Here is a 20,095-nt window from a genome sequence, read left to right as displayed (position 1 = left end):
ATGTAGTCGATCCTGTAAGTATAGTTGTGATGGTGTGGTGATGGCGGTAGATGTGATAATAATTGTGGTGGTGGTGATGGGTGGTGGTAAGTAGTGATGGTGGTTGGTGGGTGGTGACGATGATAGTATCCGGTTTTAGTATTTACAATTGGTTATAGCAATCGTTATTTCCCTAAGATGAGATGGTGTGCACAGTCCGAGCGCTCAAGATTTGGCATGTATTGGTATATATCGAGGATTTTGTCCTTAGTCCTTCCTCTCCACTACGAACTGCTCGACGCGTTCATACCACTAAACATGCCGATATTGAACGAGCTCTGTTGTTGCTGTTGGATCTGTTGTTGTTGCTGCTGCTGTTGGCTGTTCGCTTGGCGGCCATGTTTTGGCACTGGGGGTTGCAGGTATTCGTGTCTAGCTAGTGTCAGTACGTCTATACGTTCCTCCTTCCTATACGCTAGGCAACTTCTTATGAAACTCTGTAACAGTAAATCGTCGCATTATAAAATGGCTTTCAATTTCGATTTTCATCGGTTTTTTTTTTCACTGACGACCTTACCTTTGCTTCGTTGCTGACGGTTGGTTTATTCGCGAATTGAACTTCGGTGGCTTTTAGTATCGTATTCTCCTCTAAAATGGTGGCTTGCGATTGATTGTGACCAAAAGGCTACAAAAATAAATTTTTTTTTAAACACACATGTTTTATTATATTCGCGATAAGTGAAACTTTGTGGGATATATACTGCGATAAATACCTTTTTACCGTATAGACATTGATAAAATATAACTCCTACGCTCCATACGTCAACCTTGGACGATATTTTAGGAGGATTTTTGCCAATGACGAAGCATTCAGGAGGTAGATACCTATAATAAATGCAAAAGTACAAGTTTGTAATCTCCATTAATGATTAATGAATAATATGATAAAATAATTTAAGAAAAAATACGTACCAATAAGTACCCGCTCCTTGGGACGTTAGATCCATTCCGTGATCCGGATTATAATTTTCCTCGTCCATCACTTTACTTAAACCGAAATCCGTGATTTTTATTTCACCGCACACATTGCCTTCGGTTAACAGGATGTTACCTGCAACGGGAGCATCAAGTAATGAAATCATACTTACTTGCGTATAAAAATAATCCTCATTATAAAATTCTTCATTAATGACTATTGTATTCGCCAGGTAATATTTACCTGGTTTCAGATCGTAATGTATGACTGGGGGTTTTATTTCATTGAGGTATTTTAATGCTGATACGACTTGCATAACAATAGATCTCGCTTCTCTTTCGGGTATAGTCTTATGCTGCAATGAATTTAAAAAAGATATAATTCGAAAATAATGAAAATTTATATTATAATCTACAATATAATCATTAAAATAGAAAATTCGCATCAAGAGACGATTGAACGCTTATTACCTGCTTGAGGTAAAAATCTAAATCATGGCCATCACAATATTCCAGAACAGTACAAAAGGAATTGGCATCAATTTCAAATACATCGTATAATTTTACGACTCGAGGATGATCAAGTGCTTTGTGTATATTATATTCTCGCAATGCATGTCTATTGTAACAAAAAAGATCAAATAGAAACATCATTTTTGAGAAGAACTAGACCGTGTTGTTATTAAAACATCTTTATATTAATTATCGATTATAATAAATTAATATCGACAGAAGAGGAAACTTAAGGAGACTTACTTTATGTAATTAGCCTTCTTGTCTTCTTTCCAGTCTTTATTTAATTGATGCACCTTACAAGCCACGTACCGTTGCTCTTTTAAGTCAAATGCCTATACGCGAAAAAAAAAAGCAATAAAATATTTTTGTATATTTACATAAATTAATATGGCTAATGAAAGCAAGAGATAGAAATGTTCCGTTACCTTATGCACTTCACTGAAACCGCCCTTTCCTAACAACATTAATAAGAGATACCGCTCATTCAAAACAGGATGAGAGTTAAATCTCGATTGGTCCTCGTTATGAATACGCTTTAACTCTCTAATGTGTAAATTTCGCTCCCTTTCGAGCTTTTCCATTTCTAGTTGCAAATCTGCGTCTTCCTTTTTCAACGCACTTTGCCTCAACTGAAAGCACACATCGCGAGGCTTAAAAATGTTGAAAAATCGAATATTTATGGAAAGTATAGTCGCAAAACGTTAATACCTTGAGTATTTCGTCAGCTTCATAATACTCCTGCCACGTATACGACCCAGGTACTGCATCTGGCTTCAAAAACGTCGCCTCAGTACCGTTATGCAAGGAGGGTTGTGGTTGACTACGTTTCCTGCCTGTCTCGCTGTTCGACGGCCTCTTCTTGAGTAGCAGCTTCTTTTGCTTGTCGATCTCCTCTCGTTCCGTTGCTATTTCCTCTTGCCGTCGTGCAAGCTCGTGAAATGCATAACCGTCGGTCCAGTTCTCTTGAAACGTCGCACCCACCCTTTGCGTCACAAACTGGCCCAACCTCAGTCTATTTTGCATACACTTCTGTCTAGCCTCCTTTTTTTCTATGTTTGATTTTTCTTTTAATAACTTCTTTACAACGTCTATACACTTATTTATATGTGATTTGTGCTGCTCAAGCACTTTCTGTTGATTAGCGATTTGATGCCTAAGTTCATCCGTTGTCTGTAAGGTTCGAAGACGCTAGATTAATTTGCTATCGTCAAGATACACAGCATAGCTCTCGCTTATATAATAAATTTTAGATTATGTGATCTAAGGTAAGAGTAGTAGGATTTAGATAAATAAATTACCATAATCACGCCTGCACTTACCCTATTTAACTCGTCAATTTTATTGTTACGTAGTTCTAAGTCTGAAGAGGCTTGAGTTTCAAATTCCTGTATCCTCTGGCAAGTAAGTTCTGTCTGGAATGCAATTTGTATAATTTTACGATAAATGAAACATGTTATCGTAACATCTGATACATTTGTCAGCATTACTCAAAAATACTGGATACCTTGCTACACGCAGAAGTGCATAACATAAGAAATAATTTGTTAAATAAATTAACAAAGTTACACAGTGTATACAACGTCTATATTTGGTGTTCTATTAACTATCTGTTTAATTACGTAATGTAATCATTTCTATATTTCACTACGACTGACTTTCTCTTTGTTATAGAAAATAAATTAGTGAGCAAAACTTAAGCAACATGAACAAACGCTGATGGAACTGAGGGTCACACAGGCAGCAAGGAAAACACCAAAAATGTACGCATGTATAAAATGCTCTCATACAAACGCCAATATATAGATATATAACCCTAACAAAATTATTAATAGATTTCATCTTGGAACAGTTAAACGATATTGGACTCATTAGAACTTAAATGCAATGTTCAATGAATCCAAAGAAATAAAGATACAATACAAAGCAATAAAATATGTCTTTGACAACACTCACAACTCGAGCATTGTATTTACAAATACAGTACGATTTTTTTTATTTTCAAACATACTAGAATCCTTAAAACAAGTATCTTATAACATAAACGAGTGGCACTACAAGATAGCCTGTATTTGTATAATAACAAATGTATACAGTGCTACAATTTGGCCAAAGATTAGCTGATTTGACTGAAAACATTTGACAAGAAATGCCTACCACAAGATCATAAATGCATACGAAAAATCTAATCTACCTACGTTGTACATAGATCACAAACAAAACAATTCTTAAATACAAAAAATTAATTTTTGATAATCTGTCCACTCTATGTTATTTATATCATTCTCGCTTTTACCATTTTATTTTTGCACAAAAAATTAATCCAAGACAAATCTTTAGGAAAATAATACCTCTAACAGATAAATTTTTATTAAACAGTAATTCTATATTTTTATCGGTATATTTTCATTGTTAGGAGTGACAGTGGTAGCTTTATTATTATCTATTTACAACACAGTGTGGTAGAGTTGCTATATTTTATTATATTAACAATGAAAACATTTCAGAAACGTTTAATTATGTATTCTTATAATATATTCAGCATTGCTGACTATATTGCAGTAGAAAGACACAAATACAAACTGTGGGACCTTTCTTATAAAATGCTTGCAGATATTACCGAATTTTGCTTACATTTGGGGTGTTAGTCTTCGCTTGCCTGACCTGGCTTGTCCTATTGAGGTTGGTAGGCCTTACCTGCACCTGCTTGCTGACCATAGAGCCCGCAGGTTGCGACGAAGCTGGTGGAGGAGGTGGTGGAGGTTGAGGATGAGGTCTCGGTGGCTGCATCAGCGAAGAGAATTCCGCCACCGAAGAATTAGGTGTTGTTACTTGTGGCGAAAGTAACTGTTGTGGCGATGGTGGATACTGTTAGCGAGGAAACATACGTTACACAAACATCACAAAACTATGAGATCATTTTTGTAACGTTTACGTTTATATGACATAATCTTACCATAGGATAACCCTGTTGAGGGGAAGGGCTCTTTGCTCCACCATGCCGAATAGGGCTACTGCCCAGATGATGCTTTGGAAAATACTCATTGATCTTCTTATTATCAAGAGCAGCAACTGATCTAGCACCCTTACTAGCTACAGAGCCACCTGCGACACCTCCACCTCCATCATCGGCTTTACGCTTTCTTTTCCTCTCAGAAGTAGTCCGTGGTACTTTCTCCGGAGTGTTTGCATCCACCTCCTTATCACTATGCGATGAGCCTGCAGAATTATAATCCATTGTCAGAATGATTATAAAGAATATATCGTTAAATTTTGATATCAATAAGGATAATAATAACAAATCACAGGATTGCTTGTTTATTTCATTCAATAAGAATATTTAATAAGAATATTTGAAAACATTCAATAAGAATATTTAAAGAGAACATTTCTAGATAGACTTTATTCTATCTCTACAAGACTTTATTCTCGAGGCAAGATAGTTGCTCAGAGGACTAGGATGTGCAGAAAACATTCAGGTATTTCAAGCAAGACTCCTGTTAAATGTGTATCAATTGTCAAAGAACAAATCTGACTTACCAGTGCTCATGTTCGAGTCTTGACTATGAACTGCCTGACCAGAGTTTACGGTTGTTTGGGGTGCCATCTGAATTTGTGACCCAGCAGACATCTGAAAGCAAAGGACGGGCGATGTAAAATATACTGCGAGCTTTGGTTGAGTGGCAAAAACAGCACACAAGAGGAAAGAAACAATGCAACGAACCAAATAGTGACGAACTATAGTCACGAAGAGCGCCTGGGCGATTCAACCGTTATCGAATGTAAGGCATGTCGCCGCCACATAGTAATGACGAGTCGTACAGCAAAGCCAAAGTGGCGTACGAGACCGACCACGAACGATAGCGATGACAACGACGGGTACGAGAACGACAACGACGAATGCGAAATACGGCGAGAGAGAGGCGGCTTCAATGATCCTTCTCGGGCGCCGTGCGAGCCGTGCGAGAGAGGTTACGCTTTGCGAACGGCGAAAACCGGCGTACGACGCTTCGAGAGAATCGCGTGTTATTAAAAAGACACAATTTACTAGGGGGAACAAACCTGGAAGAATAGAGAAAGACTTATGGAGCGAAGAAAAAGGGATAGGATGAGGGGCGCCGGACGATGCGTGGAGGGGCGAGGAAAGAGAAGAGAGAGAGAGAGAGAGAGAGAGAGAGAGAGAGAGAGAGAGAGAGCGACGGAGAGAATGCGTGCGAGTGAGAAAAAAACAAGAGAAAAGGAGAGAAGAATGGTAGCACGTAAAAGAGAGAAGGAACAAACTGCGGCTAGAGAAAGAGAGAGAAATAGAGTTAGAACGATAGAGAAAGAGAGACCGACACCTTCCAGGACAACCTATGGTGAAGTCCCATAGTAATCGTGCCGTCCGGGGCCGATTGGCGGTCTGTCAACGGCAAACGGAATTTTCACGCGCGATCCTGCCGTGAGTGGTGGCGGCGGCGTGTAAGGGAAATGTCCGATATACGTTTAGAGCTAGAGGAATCACGACAAAATGGAGGACCTTATAGCAGCGGGGAGGGCGGGCAGGAAAGAGGGAGGGAGAGAGGGAGCGGAAGGGCGACGGAGGTTCTAAGGGGCAACGAGCGCGTGTGGGACGGGAAGGGAGGGCAAACGACGACGGCATGGATGGATAGAGGGGGAGAGGGGAGAGAAGACCGGGAGGAAGGTTAGGATAACGGCTGCGCGGGGTAGGAGGTACGAACTTGACGGCGCGCACGATTCGAGAAGTGCATGGGCGATGATCGGTAACCGCGGGCGCACACCACGAGGGGGCAGTTTTACTCACTACGTTGCGCTTCTGAACTCCCTACGGCATGGGGCCGAGGCCGTGGTTTTTAACTTTGGCTCTCTCTCTCTCTCTCTCTCTCTCTCTCTCTCTCTTTCTCGCACGCGCATATTTTCGTATAAGCGGCATCATCCGCGGCCACCGGCGACAACAGCGGCGTCGGCGAGGCGGTTGTCGCAGAGAGACGGGACGCGCTGCGCCTCTTCGATTAACAGCACCGATAAGCGAAAGAAGAGAGCGACGACATGCTACGTCATTCTGACCGGCTGTACGGCGCGGCGCGCAAAGTGTGACGTCGTCGTGCGGCCGTTGCGCGTCCCGCGTAGCGATAAATTACGTTATCTACACGCGCGTCACCTTCTCTCTTCCTCCCTAGGCTATTTTTCTCTCGCTCCCGAACAATACGTCGCTACACGCTTTCATATCCATCCCCCCCCTCCCCGTCGAATTAATTATCGCGAATAGTCATCGATCTGTCGTCGCGAAATCAAACGAAAAGCCACGAGAAACTACTTAACGTCTATTATGTGAGATTTCACAGAGTTGCCACAAATTCCTTAAAATTCTATAACCTTTCCTCCGATTTCCAGACAAATTTTCATGATTTTCCCAGACTTTCAACAATATTTTGACATTTTTCTTGTGATTTCATCCATGATTTGGAAATTATTAAATATTTTCTCTTAAGAGAGCAGATTACTATTAACGTTGCTTACACTGTTTACATTTAATTTTTTAAGTTGGCAGTATTCCAAAACTGCATAGGTGTGATGTACCAATGGTTAAATTTCTTCAAAATCAAGAATTTTAATTTTCTAGAAAATTTTGCGAAATTCCCTGAATCTACTAATTTTCCTGTTCATTATCATTTCTAGTTTTGTGGCAACCCTGTCGCTAAATGGTGTCCACGTAATTAAATATTACAATGCGGCAATTACATTTTCTTTATTTAAAATCACGTTTTGACGGCCATCTAGAAAGATTTATTTTTACGTTTGAATATCGCGCGGTCTACCGGTACGTACTGAAGTTATGCGAGAGCAGCGACGACTGGCTTACCCATTCTTGCTTGACGTGAATCGTCGAAAAATCTAGTCTGATTTAATTGATCCGATTAGTTACGCACTTCTTACTGTGCGTCAACTTTGCACGGCGATCTACTTAGATTGATGATGCTTTTATTTTTGTCGTGGCGCTATTCCGAGAGAGACTGTTTTATCTTATTTATATCTCGGCGCAGACTAGGAGAAAGAAAACGCACGTGAGACTTATGAGGAGCAAGTCCTCCTATGTGTGAAGAACAGAAACGAATATCGCTTACTTAATCCACCGTGAGTGAAATTGATTTTTTCTTGCGACGATCTTGTTTAGCAAAATTAGATTACTAAACAATGACCGATACTTATCTTTTTTTTTCTATTTCTATGATTTTATAAAGTCATGACGTATTCGAGCGGCGTGATACTTCAGATCGATTCGAAGGACAGATAAATGCGTAATGTTTTACTTTTTAGAAACTCATGCTAGGCTCTTACAGAAAATTATACGTAATCCTTTTTTCATCAATGACACGTCGACCGCCATAACGATGAATGTATCTGACGTTTGACGCGAAAGAATAAAAAAGAAGGAACGATAACAGTCAAGTCAATTTACCAAGCTGATATACAAAGAAATACAAAGAATTAGACACAAGGGTTTAAATCGCAATGTAAACACCGTATACAATTTCAGGTATTTCCACGTCAAATCTTATGTTTTACTTCCCCAAGCCCGTAATTCGCGCCGTCTCGCAGGTAGCTCGGTCACGTGACCGGTAGTGTAACTAATGCGCCTCTCGACCCCGAGACTATGCGACAACGAGATGCTCGATCCCGCGGATTCCTCGCGTATCGTGCACGACCGGCATGAACAAATTCATCGCGGGAGAGGACAGCAAACTTCCTTATCGATGGATCAGTGGCCGTGCCCGGAACTGGGCTAGAGGGCCGGTAGAGAGAAATAAAGAGAGAATGAGAAGAGAGAGAGAGAGACGATGTATCTTGTCTCATTGACTACATTCAACAGAAAAAGCAACTTTGCAACTGTTGTAAAATTTTTCTTGGCGGTACAATTGATCTTGGCTCCTAGTTTCTCTCTGGATCCAAGTGTATAAACGAATCGCATTAAAGAATCTTACGACACTTGCGAAGTTGCTGTTTTTTTTTTCTGCTAAACGCAACCTTTCTCTTCTCTCCGCTGTCGTATCGTCGGGACGGATGGGACACTGTTGTGTACGATCGCACACAGCAGATGCGCGAAATGGTGTGTGTGTGTGTGTGTGTGTGTGTATGAGAGAGATGAACCGTACGTGTATATGTGTGGATGACATGCGTGTAAAAACGTATATGGAGCGATTCGCGCATAGGTAGAAGGCTGACGTATATCGTACGTACGTGCAAACCCGGTAAATCGGGGCATGTAGGACTTTTACAATGCACGCCTGTAACCCTGGCGACCTGGCCCTGGCGTGGCCATAACCGCGAGGTCGGTCTGTTCACGAACACACCGTGGTCGAGTGGTACGTAAGACCGAGTCGCGTCTCGTAGAGCGTTGTACGTCTACGAGACGGGGCTCCTCTTTCTCTTTCTCTCTCTTTCTCCGTCTCTCTCGCGCTTCGCCGCACGAGGTCCGTTTACTCCTGGATACGCTCGTAAATGTTGGCGTGCGGCTGGCGCGCCGAGTAAACAGCGGAGACGGTGGCATCAGCAACGGCACCAGCAACGGCAACGGCAACGGCGACAGCGACGGCAGCAGTCGCAGCCGTACCATGCGACGTCAATGGACACAACAACGAGCAGCATCACGCGCGTATATACCCGCTCTTCTTCTCTCTTTCCTGCGCCTCGCGCACGATGCGTTATGAGAGCGCGAGCCAAAAACCCGGCGCGCGTGGACTCGCCTAATCGAAACGGAACTGGAACTGTCCGACCACCGTGCCGCCGCCGCTCTCGCATACTACTACCTAGCCCCGAGAGAGGTTTCTCTCTATCTCTTTCTCCTTTCCCCCTCGTCCCTCCGTTTCTCTCTCTCTCTCTCTCTTCGTCGCTCTGCTGCTATTTCTCTTTCTTTCTCTCTCTCTCTCCCTCTCTTTCCCTTTCTCACTCCTCTCTATGTACGGCAAATGAGCAACGCGCGAGATTCCGAGATGCGGCAAAAGGTGCAACCTCCCTCCCACTTCTCCCCCCGCGGTGCCGCTACCGCCCCGCATCACACAACAGAGAGTCAGAGAGAAAGAGGGACACTTTGGTACAGTGTACAAGCGAATGAGAGAGGAAAGGAAAGAGAGACAGCGGGCGAGAGAGAGAGAAAGAGTGAGAGAGAAAGAGGGGTGGGAACGCGAGGGGGAGCGGGGGCAGACGTTGGCGAGCTTGGATGGAGGAGAGGGATGGACGGGATAAGATAGAAAGAGAACCGACCGTGACTGACGGAGACAGGGGTCCGTAGGGGGTGGCGGCGAGCAGCCGAGAACCGGGGCCGCGGGGGTGCGAAGGGAAGGAGGGAATACGACGAGGGGGAAACAGGGGGAAGGGGAGGGGGAAACACGGGGGGAGGGAGGAGGAAGGCATATGAGACATTCCTTCAGTGAACGGGTCGACCGAGTGTGAGTGCGAGCGAGCCGGTAAAATCGATGTGGCGAAGTGTAGTTGTGCCGCTACAGCGTGCGAAGGGTGCCTCTGCTCTGTTGTACCTCTCTCTGCCCCCTTCTCCCCTTCCTCTCTGCCATGACCTCCCCCCTTCGTCCTCACCTCACCGCCGCCGAGATACGTTTTCCGTGTGTGATCCGCGGTTCCGCCTTGCGGCGTTACTTTGCGCTTCGCTGTTGTATCTCCGGACTGGAGGTGAAGCAGGCAGGTTCGGGTTAACGAATGACGCTCCCTTTTTTGCCGTTGCGTTAATTTATCCCACGAGAAAAGAGAGAGCCTCTCATCCGCTGCGCCACGTGTAAATGAAATTTTATGGAAAACAGTATCCTTTACGAGCTAGCGCCGGGAAAACTCGACTGTAATGTCTGAAGCTGTCTACTAACTGAATTTCGAGAGAGTTTACTTCAGGATGTGTAATAACGAAAAAACCTTAAAGCTTTCGATAGATTTATAAACTTGCGCGAGTTGTGTCATTCTTAGAAATTCTATAGGTGGAGCTGAACTTTAATCTGCGCATCCGAAAGAAAATATCGAAATGTACTATACAACAGGTGTTCGCTATGTGGTTATATGAATGAGTGAGTGAGAGTGAGAAATAACGATTTTAATTTGACGAATTATCTCTTTATAGGTACAAATTCGAAATGCAAGATGGACAAACAAAAATAATTTTCACTTTGGTTCTAAAGCTCAAATTGTCTGCATCACAATCCATTACAATGTCAGAAATAATAAACAACAAGTAAGGGATAAGATCTATGATAAAAATATATAGAATAAACCAAGGGAATTTTTTTCTTGCTTTAGTAATTTTTATATATCCTTATGTTTGATAATTTAAAGTTGGTAATATATAGTAGCAGTACATTTGTTTTGCTTCTAAAGTTACAATTCAATATGGCTGCAGAGAGGAGGAAGGCCCTTACTGGTACAGTCGTAGACAGAACGATTGCACTTTTTTTTCGACGAGTTTCGAAACTCAGAGCCTTGCTCATAGTGCGGATGAACATAAATGGTTGAATTCATAAGTAATCCAATTACTCGATGAATAGGCTGCATTCCGAAATCCATTAAAAAAAGGTGTTGCAACCGTTTTGTTCACAACTGTACATATAGTTAAATATACTACGTTCAGATTTGGGCTATACACTAAAAAGTACATACAAAACAATTATGATTGAATGCTCCATTTTTACAATTATTATTGTTCTTTAAAAATTATTTACGATTCTACAAAAAAAATATATATATATATAATTGATAACAAAAAATAACTATAATTTATAATTAAATTTTATAATAACTGCAATCATTTTTTCCACTCAATGTATAATTCGTGTAACAGTCAATGTATTCTATAATATATATCATGACGTAAGGAGACTATAACTGTAATGTTAAGTAGAAGTACGTGCCATGAAAAGAAGCTACGTACTGGACGATTTAAACTCTTCTATCAATGAATACCTCTTTCTTTGCAACATAGTAGTGCTCTTTAATGGACGGTCTATAATAAAAATAATATTGTATAGTAAGAAATTGGCCAATCATTGTCGATTATTCTCCTCACATTCGATTGCGATTAGTCAATTTCTTACGGCTTACAACTCGACTACACCACATTGCTCCCATTGTGGACGGCCCTTTATTCTTCTTAATACATGAAAAATCGATAACAAAATTTAACTTTGATAAATCTGTTAGAAAAATTGGATTGACGAAAATTAAAAAATACTTAAAATACGTACACAAATATAATTTTATTTAACTTAACCAAAATTTGAAAATTGTGAGATGGCACATTTAAAAGTAATCAACGATATATAATATAGTGGGAATATCATCAGTAATCAACGATATATAATATAGTGGGAAGAAAAAACTTAACGATTTCACTTAAAAATTACTATTCTCAGCGAGGTTTTTTTTTTTTTAGAAAATGCACCCTCATAGTGGTCCCACTCGTTACGTTCCTGTGAAATACGTCGTGCCGACGCGTGCTTCGGCCTGTGCGAGGGCGTATTAGCAAGAGAGATGCAAAGGCCGAATAGTGGAGGGGCAAAGAAGCCGGGGAAGGGGAGCAGATGTGGAGGGAGTGGAGGGGACACCGTACAAGAAAACGGAACACGACGGAACGGACGAACATAACAGGTCGAGCGACCGTTCAAGTCTGAGCAGTGCTCCGTACAGCGTTCCACCAAGGTTGCTCCAAAACGAACGGACAGTCGGAACAAATATCTCGAATATTTCCCGGTATATCTTTCGAAGTGGAGGACGTTGACAGTGCGGAAGGTGAATTTGTCACATGCAAAAAATCGAGAATAAATCTCGCAATTCGCGCGAAACTGTGCGAGCGAATGTGATCGAGAAGTTTCATGGGTGAACGTAGAATTAGAAACATTAATAACAAATACGTTTCGAATGGATATATAAATAGAAATTAACTTGGACAAATCGAGTTAAATCGCAATCGTATTTGAATGTAAAAAACAAATTCTTTCTTTTAAAAAACAAGTTACAGGTGATGGTGTACAGGTCGGAAGAGGAAGCGACGGATAGCTCCATTGTAGCAACGATAGTTTTTGTAACGACGTGTGAGATAACAATCTTGTTCTTGTAAATTGTTAATGTTAAGTGAATGGTGACTAGCCTATCGAGAATGTGCGTGACGATATGATACCACTGGTGCAAACAATGTCTCTATTCTATATCATTGAATCTGATAAATGACGTGATGATATTCACAATTGTCAAGGAATGACGCTATTCGTGTAAAAAGCGACCAATGATAATGCCATTTTACGTCATATAGAGTGCCATAAGAACACGAAATCAGCGGATTGGCTGTTTCCTCTCTGACAAGTTACGATCATTTATAATGTTGCGACATGATGACATTTCAATCCTCGATTTGCGCCGTGACGTTTAGTATTTTGTAAAAGCATGTAACGTATACAACACTGTGATATGAAAACGAGTTTTTAAAGAGTGGAAGAGACGAAGATTTTAGTCGAATAATAGTTTTCACAACCGGTGTTAATCCAAGAAATCAATTAAACGTATACGTAAAAAAAAATATATCTGTCATTTTTTTTATTTCTGCCGTAATGTATATATGATATATTTGCTACAACACAACTCAAAAACTTTTTTTAGAAAATAGATTTGGATGTGCTTAATCGTTAAAATTCTGTAATGTTAATTTTAAATATTATAATTATTTTGGTGCAGCAATTAATTTATCGTAAAAAAATAAAAGTACATTTTTCCTCTCTTTGTTTCCGTTTTTTTCTGTTTAAATCGCAAAATACCCTCTTATGAAGATTGAAGGTTACTAAATTCCCTACAAAATTAATTTCTATGCTCGTACGACCAATAGTTTCTAAGATATGATGAAAGCAACTAAAAAAAAATGGCAATTTTAAAGTTTTATTGTAGTAAATGAGCGATATAAAATTGATGAACGACAAACTTGTAGATCGGCAGAAGCGAGACGCGAAGATTCGACGCGAGCGATTGTGGCGTGAAGTTTGCGGCGTGACGGGTCGCCATTGCATACACAGAACGCGCCGTTAGGTAGGTTCTCAAACGACACAATTGCGAGGTGCGACCGATTGGTACAGGGACTTTTCTCTCTCCCCCTTTAATCCCCATCTTGTGCCTGCACCCATTCCTTCGTTATTGATATGGAACGGAACTCGAAGGGCAACATCGCGGTAATTTCGGGAGACCGCGAGACAACGTCGCAGCGGGTTTCTCTCTCTCTTCCTTTTCGGAAGTCTACCCCTGCACTCTCCTTTGCCCCCGCAACGGACACAAGTTCCATGGGAAAATGAGCGCGATCGTTTCCGTACGATGGCGTTCACGTCGGTGTGTCGAATGCGAACGTTGGGTGTGATTTCGCGAATTTTACACCGCCGTGACATACGACGAGGATCGATATAAATCCGCACTGCGTCGCATACCTATTGCTAATAACGAATTCGGTCACTCGCATTATACTACATTTATGCATATTAAAAGCTGCTATACATGAAATTAGCCAAGTAAATGTAAAAGCACATAAATGTTTTAAATACCAATAATATTATGTCATGTTATTTAGCACTGAGAAAAATATTTGGTTTGATTAATGGGAATTCTGATTGAAAATGGACAAATCAAAATTTTCTGGTTAAATCTAGCTACTAAATTCTGGTTGAGATAATCGCAATTCTAATTGAAAAATTAATTTCCTGATAAAATTTAGCAAAATTGTCAATAGATTTTTTTTTACAGAAAGTTACTTAAAATGGCGTACTATGTGACATACTAGAAGTCCTGACTGCGTTACTTGGAAAACTTTCCAGCTTCAAACTAGCCAAAAATGCGGTTTTTCAACAATATCTCTGAAAGTATTGATTATAGAAATAAAGGTCATTATCAGAAAGAAAGCGAAATTACAGACAATTTCGTTTTTTTCTTTAAGGTTGTATCAATACTGTCGTGAGAATTTTTTAAAAATATATTTTTGATTATTTCGAGAATAAAATGATATTTTGCACTTTTTTTCGTAAGAGTATCTTTAATCTGGCTACTTTTACGTACAAAATATCTCTTATGAAGATTGAAAGTTACTAAATTCTCTACAAAATTATTTTTTATGCATCCTTGTACGACTAATAGTTTCTGAGATATAAGAATTTTAGAAAAGTTTCCTTTTATTTGTTAACAAAAGTTATTTTGTAACGTTTTTCAGAAGTATCTTGGATTCGGCTACTTCTATATAAGGAGTATCAAATTGAAAGGTTTCTAAATTATAAAATATTTAAATAAATTAAAAAATATAAAATAGTTTGTTATTGAACCTCATACGATAAATAGCTGCCGAGATATAAATAAATTTTCTCACATTGTAATACAGTTTAATGAATAACTTGATTGTGGCTTATCGTATGTAAAAAAATGTACATAAATTATCTTAAAACTTATAAAATTAACTTGAAAATGATTTTTTTTTAACCTCGACCAATGAACAGTTCCTGAGACATATAAACAACGATAGTTACAGTAACTAGTTACTATACTTCTATTCCTTGAGGCTAAATAGTGTAATGTATGACTTTTTTTTTTATTCTGATATCTTAATTATGAAAATGTGAACATTAACTCTTAGTATATATAACTTAAAAAAATTTTTTATGTATATATAATGGGTATTTCTAACTCAGCATTTTTTTTTACTTATATCTCTGGCTGTAATACATCGATTTTTTTTTAAATTGATTATGATCGTTTAAAGAACTGAATTTTCGAGTAAGAAAGTCGAAAAGTTATAGCTAGCTAAATAAAAGATATTTTGCAATAAATAAAGATCCTCAACAATATACTGACAAACGCGCTGATATTATTGCTAGCATTTATAAATTTCTCGCTTGTAGTGTCCTCAGTATCGTATTCCATTGAAAAGGAATTAAGACAAGATCGATAAAGTGTTCCAGCATAGAAATCAGCTTAGAATGCAGTATTGTTACAATATCTACATATTCTTGTGCATTTGAAGTTGGCTTTTCTACATCCACATGATTCAATGTATCCTTTTTTGCAATTACAAGAAACTAGGTTCAATAATTGATTCTAAAGCAGCAGCAGCAAAAATGGGTATTGAAGATATCCCTTTTGTTTTCGCCATTTCCCAAATAAGACACTTTTTCATCACTTTCCATCTTCTATATATTTTTCTCAAAATTATACCAAGAAATTAACGTATCGACACGAGCAAATAATACACAAATCATTGAAAAGCAAACCGTTATCCTCTGTCTGCCAAACGACTTTGAAATACAAAGGCAATGGTTGTCCTTTTCTAACACGTAGTGCTTGACAAAAATAAGAGCTGTATGCACAGGTCTGCATTCAGAATCATCATTCAGACACATCCAAGTGTCGTTTTATTCTTGTTTAGCATTTGGTAAACAACAAGAATATAAAACGACAAACCTGAGTGCATCTGGACGATAATTCTGAACGTGAATCTGATAGGAATGCATATACAGAACGCAGGTATAATTCAGAACAAGCCTGAATAATCCTCTTCAAAAGAGAAAGCGAGTTACACAAATAAATTTCGAAATATACATAAAGAAATTTCAACATTAATTGTAAAATGATATTAAATATAATTTGTTGATAATTATTAGACTGTTATTACTTTTAAAAAATATTAATAATTGTACTATTATTAACGTTGTTATAATAAAAATTTATACTGGTTTATATCATCAAAATAATTACCAGATGTAAGTAATGTACAAGTAAAAACAAAATATTCTTTTCAGATTAATTACGCAAGTAAACTTTTCTCGGACATGTATCTCGGAAGTTACTATTGGCCATACCAGTAAATAGAAAATCATTTTGTAGAAAATTTAATAACCTTCAATCTTCAAGAGGTATTTTGTACATAAAGTTAACCAAATTCGAGATATTAACGAAAAAAGTGCGAATTCCCGAAAAATACAACATTTAAAAAAATGTCTATTACGGAGTATCAATCGTGCGATCTTAAAAAATACGAAATTGTTAATTTTGCCAGCTTTCTTTTTGCTAATGACTTTTATTTATTTCGATAAAATACTTTCAGAAATATTATAAAAAAATCGTATCTTTGGCTAATTTTTTGAAGCGAAGTTTTCCAAGTGCGCGGACAGTCAGGATTTTTAGTGTATTTCACATAATACGCCATTTCAAACAATTTCACAAAAAAATCTTAATTGACAATTTTGCCGCCCAGAAGTAAAAAAAGACAATTTAATTTTCCTGAACTAGATCGATATAATCAGAATCTTCTGGTTCGTCCATTTTTAATCAGATATGTTTTTCAGGATATATGAATTATTTAACTGTCAAAATTGATTATGTATGTATTTAGATACTTTATACATTTAAAGTTTTATTTTAATGTATACTAATTCAGAATAATGTGAGTGATCGAATTAATCATAAGAAGTCACTCTTACATGTGTTCGATTAAATGCGATGTTAAGAACACACTCCATTATTTATATTTCAATATACGGTTTCTTTTTAGTTTAAATAAAGCAGAATTTTACATATATTATTATGCCATTTTTATCTTTATTTTTAAAAGAGGAAAAGTATAGGTACTCTAATTTTAAAATTATACCTCTTATAGGATTGTTAGGAAGTCATCATACTCTCTTGCGTAACGCGACAATATAACCAGTGTTTAACGGACCAATCAATTTTTTTCTACTTCGAATGATTTGTTGCTATGTTGCAGAAATTCCATTCAGTGATTATAGATGTTTTAACTTTTAAGAGAACTCTCTCTGTTCCATGATTATAATGTTATACATTATTAAATCAAATTGAACACTGGACGAAACAATCTTGAGAAGTTGAACTTCATAGAATAAGTTAGAACGAATTACTCCAAAAAAACAAATACAATACAAAAAAAGAAATAAATACGAATTAATAAGTATCTTCAATTAATTAAAATCTTCCTGTCAAACAAACCAAAAAAATAAACTTATTCTAAAGATTCTAAAAAAAATGACGCCTTGGAGAAGAGTTTGAGAAATCCGTTGATAATACAACAATACGCAGAGAAAATACGTTTCGGAAGAGCCATTCGATTCGCATTCTATAGCAAGAAACGACCGCGGCGTCTCGAGTACGCGGCCTCCTAGACCTTGCAATGCCGCCGCCACTCGATCGTAGAAAACACCGTCGGCGCGGCAGCAAGAGGCACGGCTGTCTGACGTGATGGCAACACAGCGGGATCCCCTCTCTTTCCCTGCCCTATTCAGCGGCGGGACCGCGCGCGGATTCTCCCCTCCCCGCGCCGTTTGCCCCACCAACGAGCCCCCCCAATAGGTCGCACACTCATTAGCCCAGTCGCGCGCGACTTCCCCTCCCTTCTCCCCGCCCTACCCGCGGCGTGCACGTCGCCGAGCGATCAGCTGGTCGGCCACGCGGCGTTGCCTCGTTGTCTTGGCTTGCGCCGTGTGCGCCGCACCGCCACGCGGTTTTCTGTGTACGTCGCTTCAGCGAGAGAACCGGCGCGGCGTGGCGAGCGGGCGGGGAGGTGTGTGTGTTGTGTGTGTGTGTGTGCGCGAGCGCGCGCGCACGGTACAGTCACGAGAGGTTAGATGCAGCCCGGCGCCCCGTGTAAACGGCGCGGCGGCCGACACGGTGCAAGGACGCGCTCGCGGCCGAATTAAGCCGCATTCACACGGCGTAACCGTTAGGCGCCGTGTTTCACCTTCAATTAAAATTGAATGAAGACAACGTATAATTTTATTAATATATTGTTAATTATATTAATTTACATTTCACTGATTTCAGATATTTTAGCACTTAAGAAATCCTTGTGATGAAACTTTGATGAAAGAAAAGGAAGCAGTAGGAGAATACTACGCAATGTTTCATAGAGTTCATACTATTAATTGATGGTCTAGCGAACGGCCGAGCGAATGCGGTAAAAATGCTCATTGTGAAAGTTACGACATAACCGCGCAGACTAGTTGCAGGTCAACGGCACGACGATAGATAGCTTCGACTAGCGAAGTGAAGGAAAAACGTTCGTGCGTAAAAATATTAATCATAGTAATCTGAGGAATGATAAATTGATGATCGGGATAAAAGGTTTCATCAACCTTGGATGCTGATTTATCGTAACTGTATTCGTTGTCTCGTCCTTCTTTCGTGAATACGTTAAATAATTTACAATGGCAACAATTTCTCGCATTCTCGGCGAGCCAATATGGCTACCGCCCTCAATCACAAAGATCTCGATTATTTCAGTTCTCCTGCACTTCAAATCAATTAAATGTTATAAATATATCTCAAGGTTTCCATAAATAAAAATTTCAAAATGTGATAGAACTGAGAATTCTGACTATGAATCATCTCAATTCCAATCTTAAATTTTATTTTATACGTAAAGGACGATTTTGTTAAATGATCTAAAGTTTTGCTATATGGATACAGATTAAAAATAATTTTCTTAGACCATCTAAAGTTACTAGGAATTAAAAAATGAGCATACTTTAACAAATCTTTTGATGGTTCAACAAAATTATTTTTAAATCTGTATTTAGCAAAACATCTGAGATTTTCTAGGAAAATATTCTGTCTACAGATAAAATTTAAGATCAGTGGGGGATAAAATTTTGATATTTTAGTTAATTTCCAATAAAATTATTTTCAAATATATATATTCACATACAGAGTAAAATTTTAGATCTTTCAACAAAATCGTTCTTTCCGTACACGTCTCTTTGGTATAAGCGATTAAAAATTTTAAATTGGTCTTTTACATGACAACAGACAGTTTAACCTTTCGCTCAGCAAAATTACGGATCCACGAAATAAATAGTCTTGTCACAATGAAACGATGCCTATCTGAGAACAATAGCGACCGCCTTTAGCGACGATTTAGAGGCGCGAATAAGGCCGTGCGAGAACATTACCAAGTCGACGTATGTGTTAAAAAGGAAATACGCAGGAGGCGACGAGCAGAGGAACAAAATATCGACACCTCGATACTATCAGGGTATCGTAAGCATTCCTACTTACGACGACGAGCGGGTGTTTACCGAGAGCAGCCGATCCTTGTAACCGAGCGTACGAAGATCGCCGATCACGTACGCCGAGCCCCGCCGACCATCGCCGACGACGGTCGGCACTGGCGGGTGCGACGACGAACACGCTCATTGTGAAAGTTACGACATAACCGCGCGGACTACTCCCGCAGGTCAACAGCGTGCGGGCGATACGATCTCTCCTTCTCCTTCCCTCTCTTTCTCGCGTTCTTCGTCTCGGGACGGTGCGCATTAAGCTGATCGCGAGGCGTAGCGCAGATTTCTGGCTCCCCCCGTTAAGGCCGGTTTACACCACTCGCGGATTCGCACACGGTGACTTTTGACTTCTTTTCACGGATGGAATGACGAGTAACGAGAATGCTATTCCAAGATTCACGATGCATAACGTTACAGAATTGACATAAATTGTTCATCCTAAAATTCCGTAACCAAATTTTCCGGATAAAATTTCACGATTTTCTCTGACTTTCAATATCTTGAAATTTTTTGTGTTTTCGTGCCGATTTGGAAACAGTTAAATATTCAGT

The 20,095-nt window shown here is 39.3% G+C and overlaps 1 protein-coding gene across 16 annotated transcripts in view; it reads right to left on the bottom strand.

The window, feature by feature from the left end:
- The window catches only part of LOC108746873 (serine/threonine-protein kinase tousled-like 2), a 66,687-nt gene that overhangs the window by 7,165 nt on the left and 39,427 nt on the right, over positions 1-20,095 (bottom strand). For 7 of the 16 annotated variants that reach the window (XM_018483925.1, XM_018483920.1, XM_018483923.1 and 4 more), the window contains 13 exons: positions 5,008-5,098; positions 4,424-4,686; positions 4,102-4,335; positions 2,790-2,882; positions 2,179-2,640; positions 1,896-2,099; positions 1,711-1,802; positions 1,426-1,573; positions 1,199-1,310; positions 952-1,090; positions 753-864; positions 557-664; positions 19-476 (listed from right to left, as the gene is read on the bottom strand). In XM_018483925.1, the coding sequence (XP_018339427.1) occupies positions 264-476; positions 557-664; positions 753-864; positions 952-1,090; positions 1,199-1,310; positions 1,426-1,573; positions 1,711-1,802; positions 1,896-2,099; positions 2,179-2,640; positions 2,790-2,882; positions 4,102-4,335; positions 4,424-4,686; positions 5,008-5,098 (2,271 nt within the window). In that variant the 3' untranslated portion in view covers positions 19-263. The other 9 variants (XR_001939199.1, XR_001939198.1, XM_018483929.1 and 6 more) reach the window with 8 other exon arrangements.

This window comes from Trachymyrmex septentrionalis, unplaced genomic scaffold, assembly GCF_001594115.1.
Source record: "Trachymyrmex septentrionalis isolate Tsep2-gDNA-1 unplaced genomic scaffold, Tsep1.0 scaffold19, whole genome shotgun sequence".
Taxonomy (NCBI): domain Eukaryota; kingdom Metazoa; phylum Arthropoda; class Insecta; order Hymenoptera; family Formicidae; genus Trachymyrmex; species Trachymyrmex septentrionalis.
The sequence above is the reverse complement of the archived record's forward strand: the minus strand, read 5'-3'. Positions and strand labels throughout refer to the sequence as shown.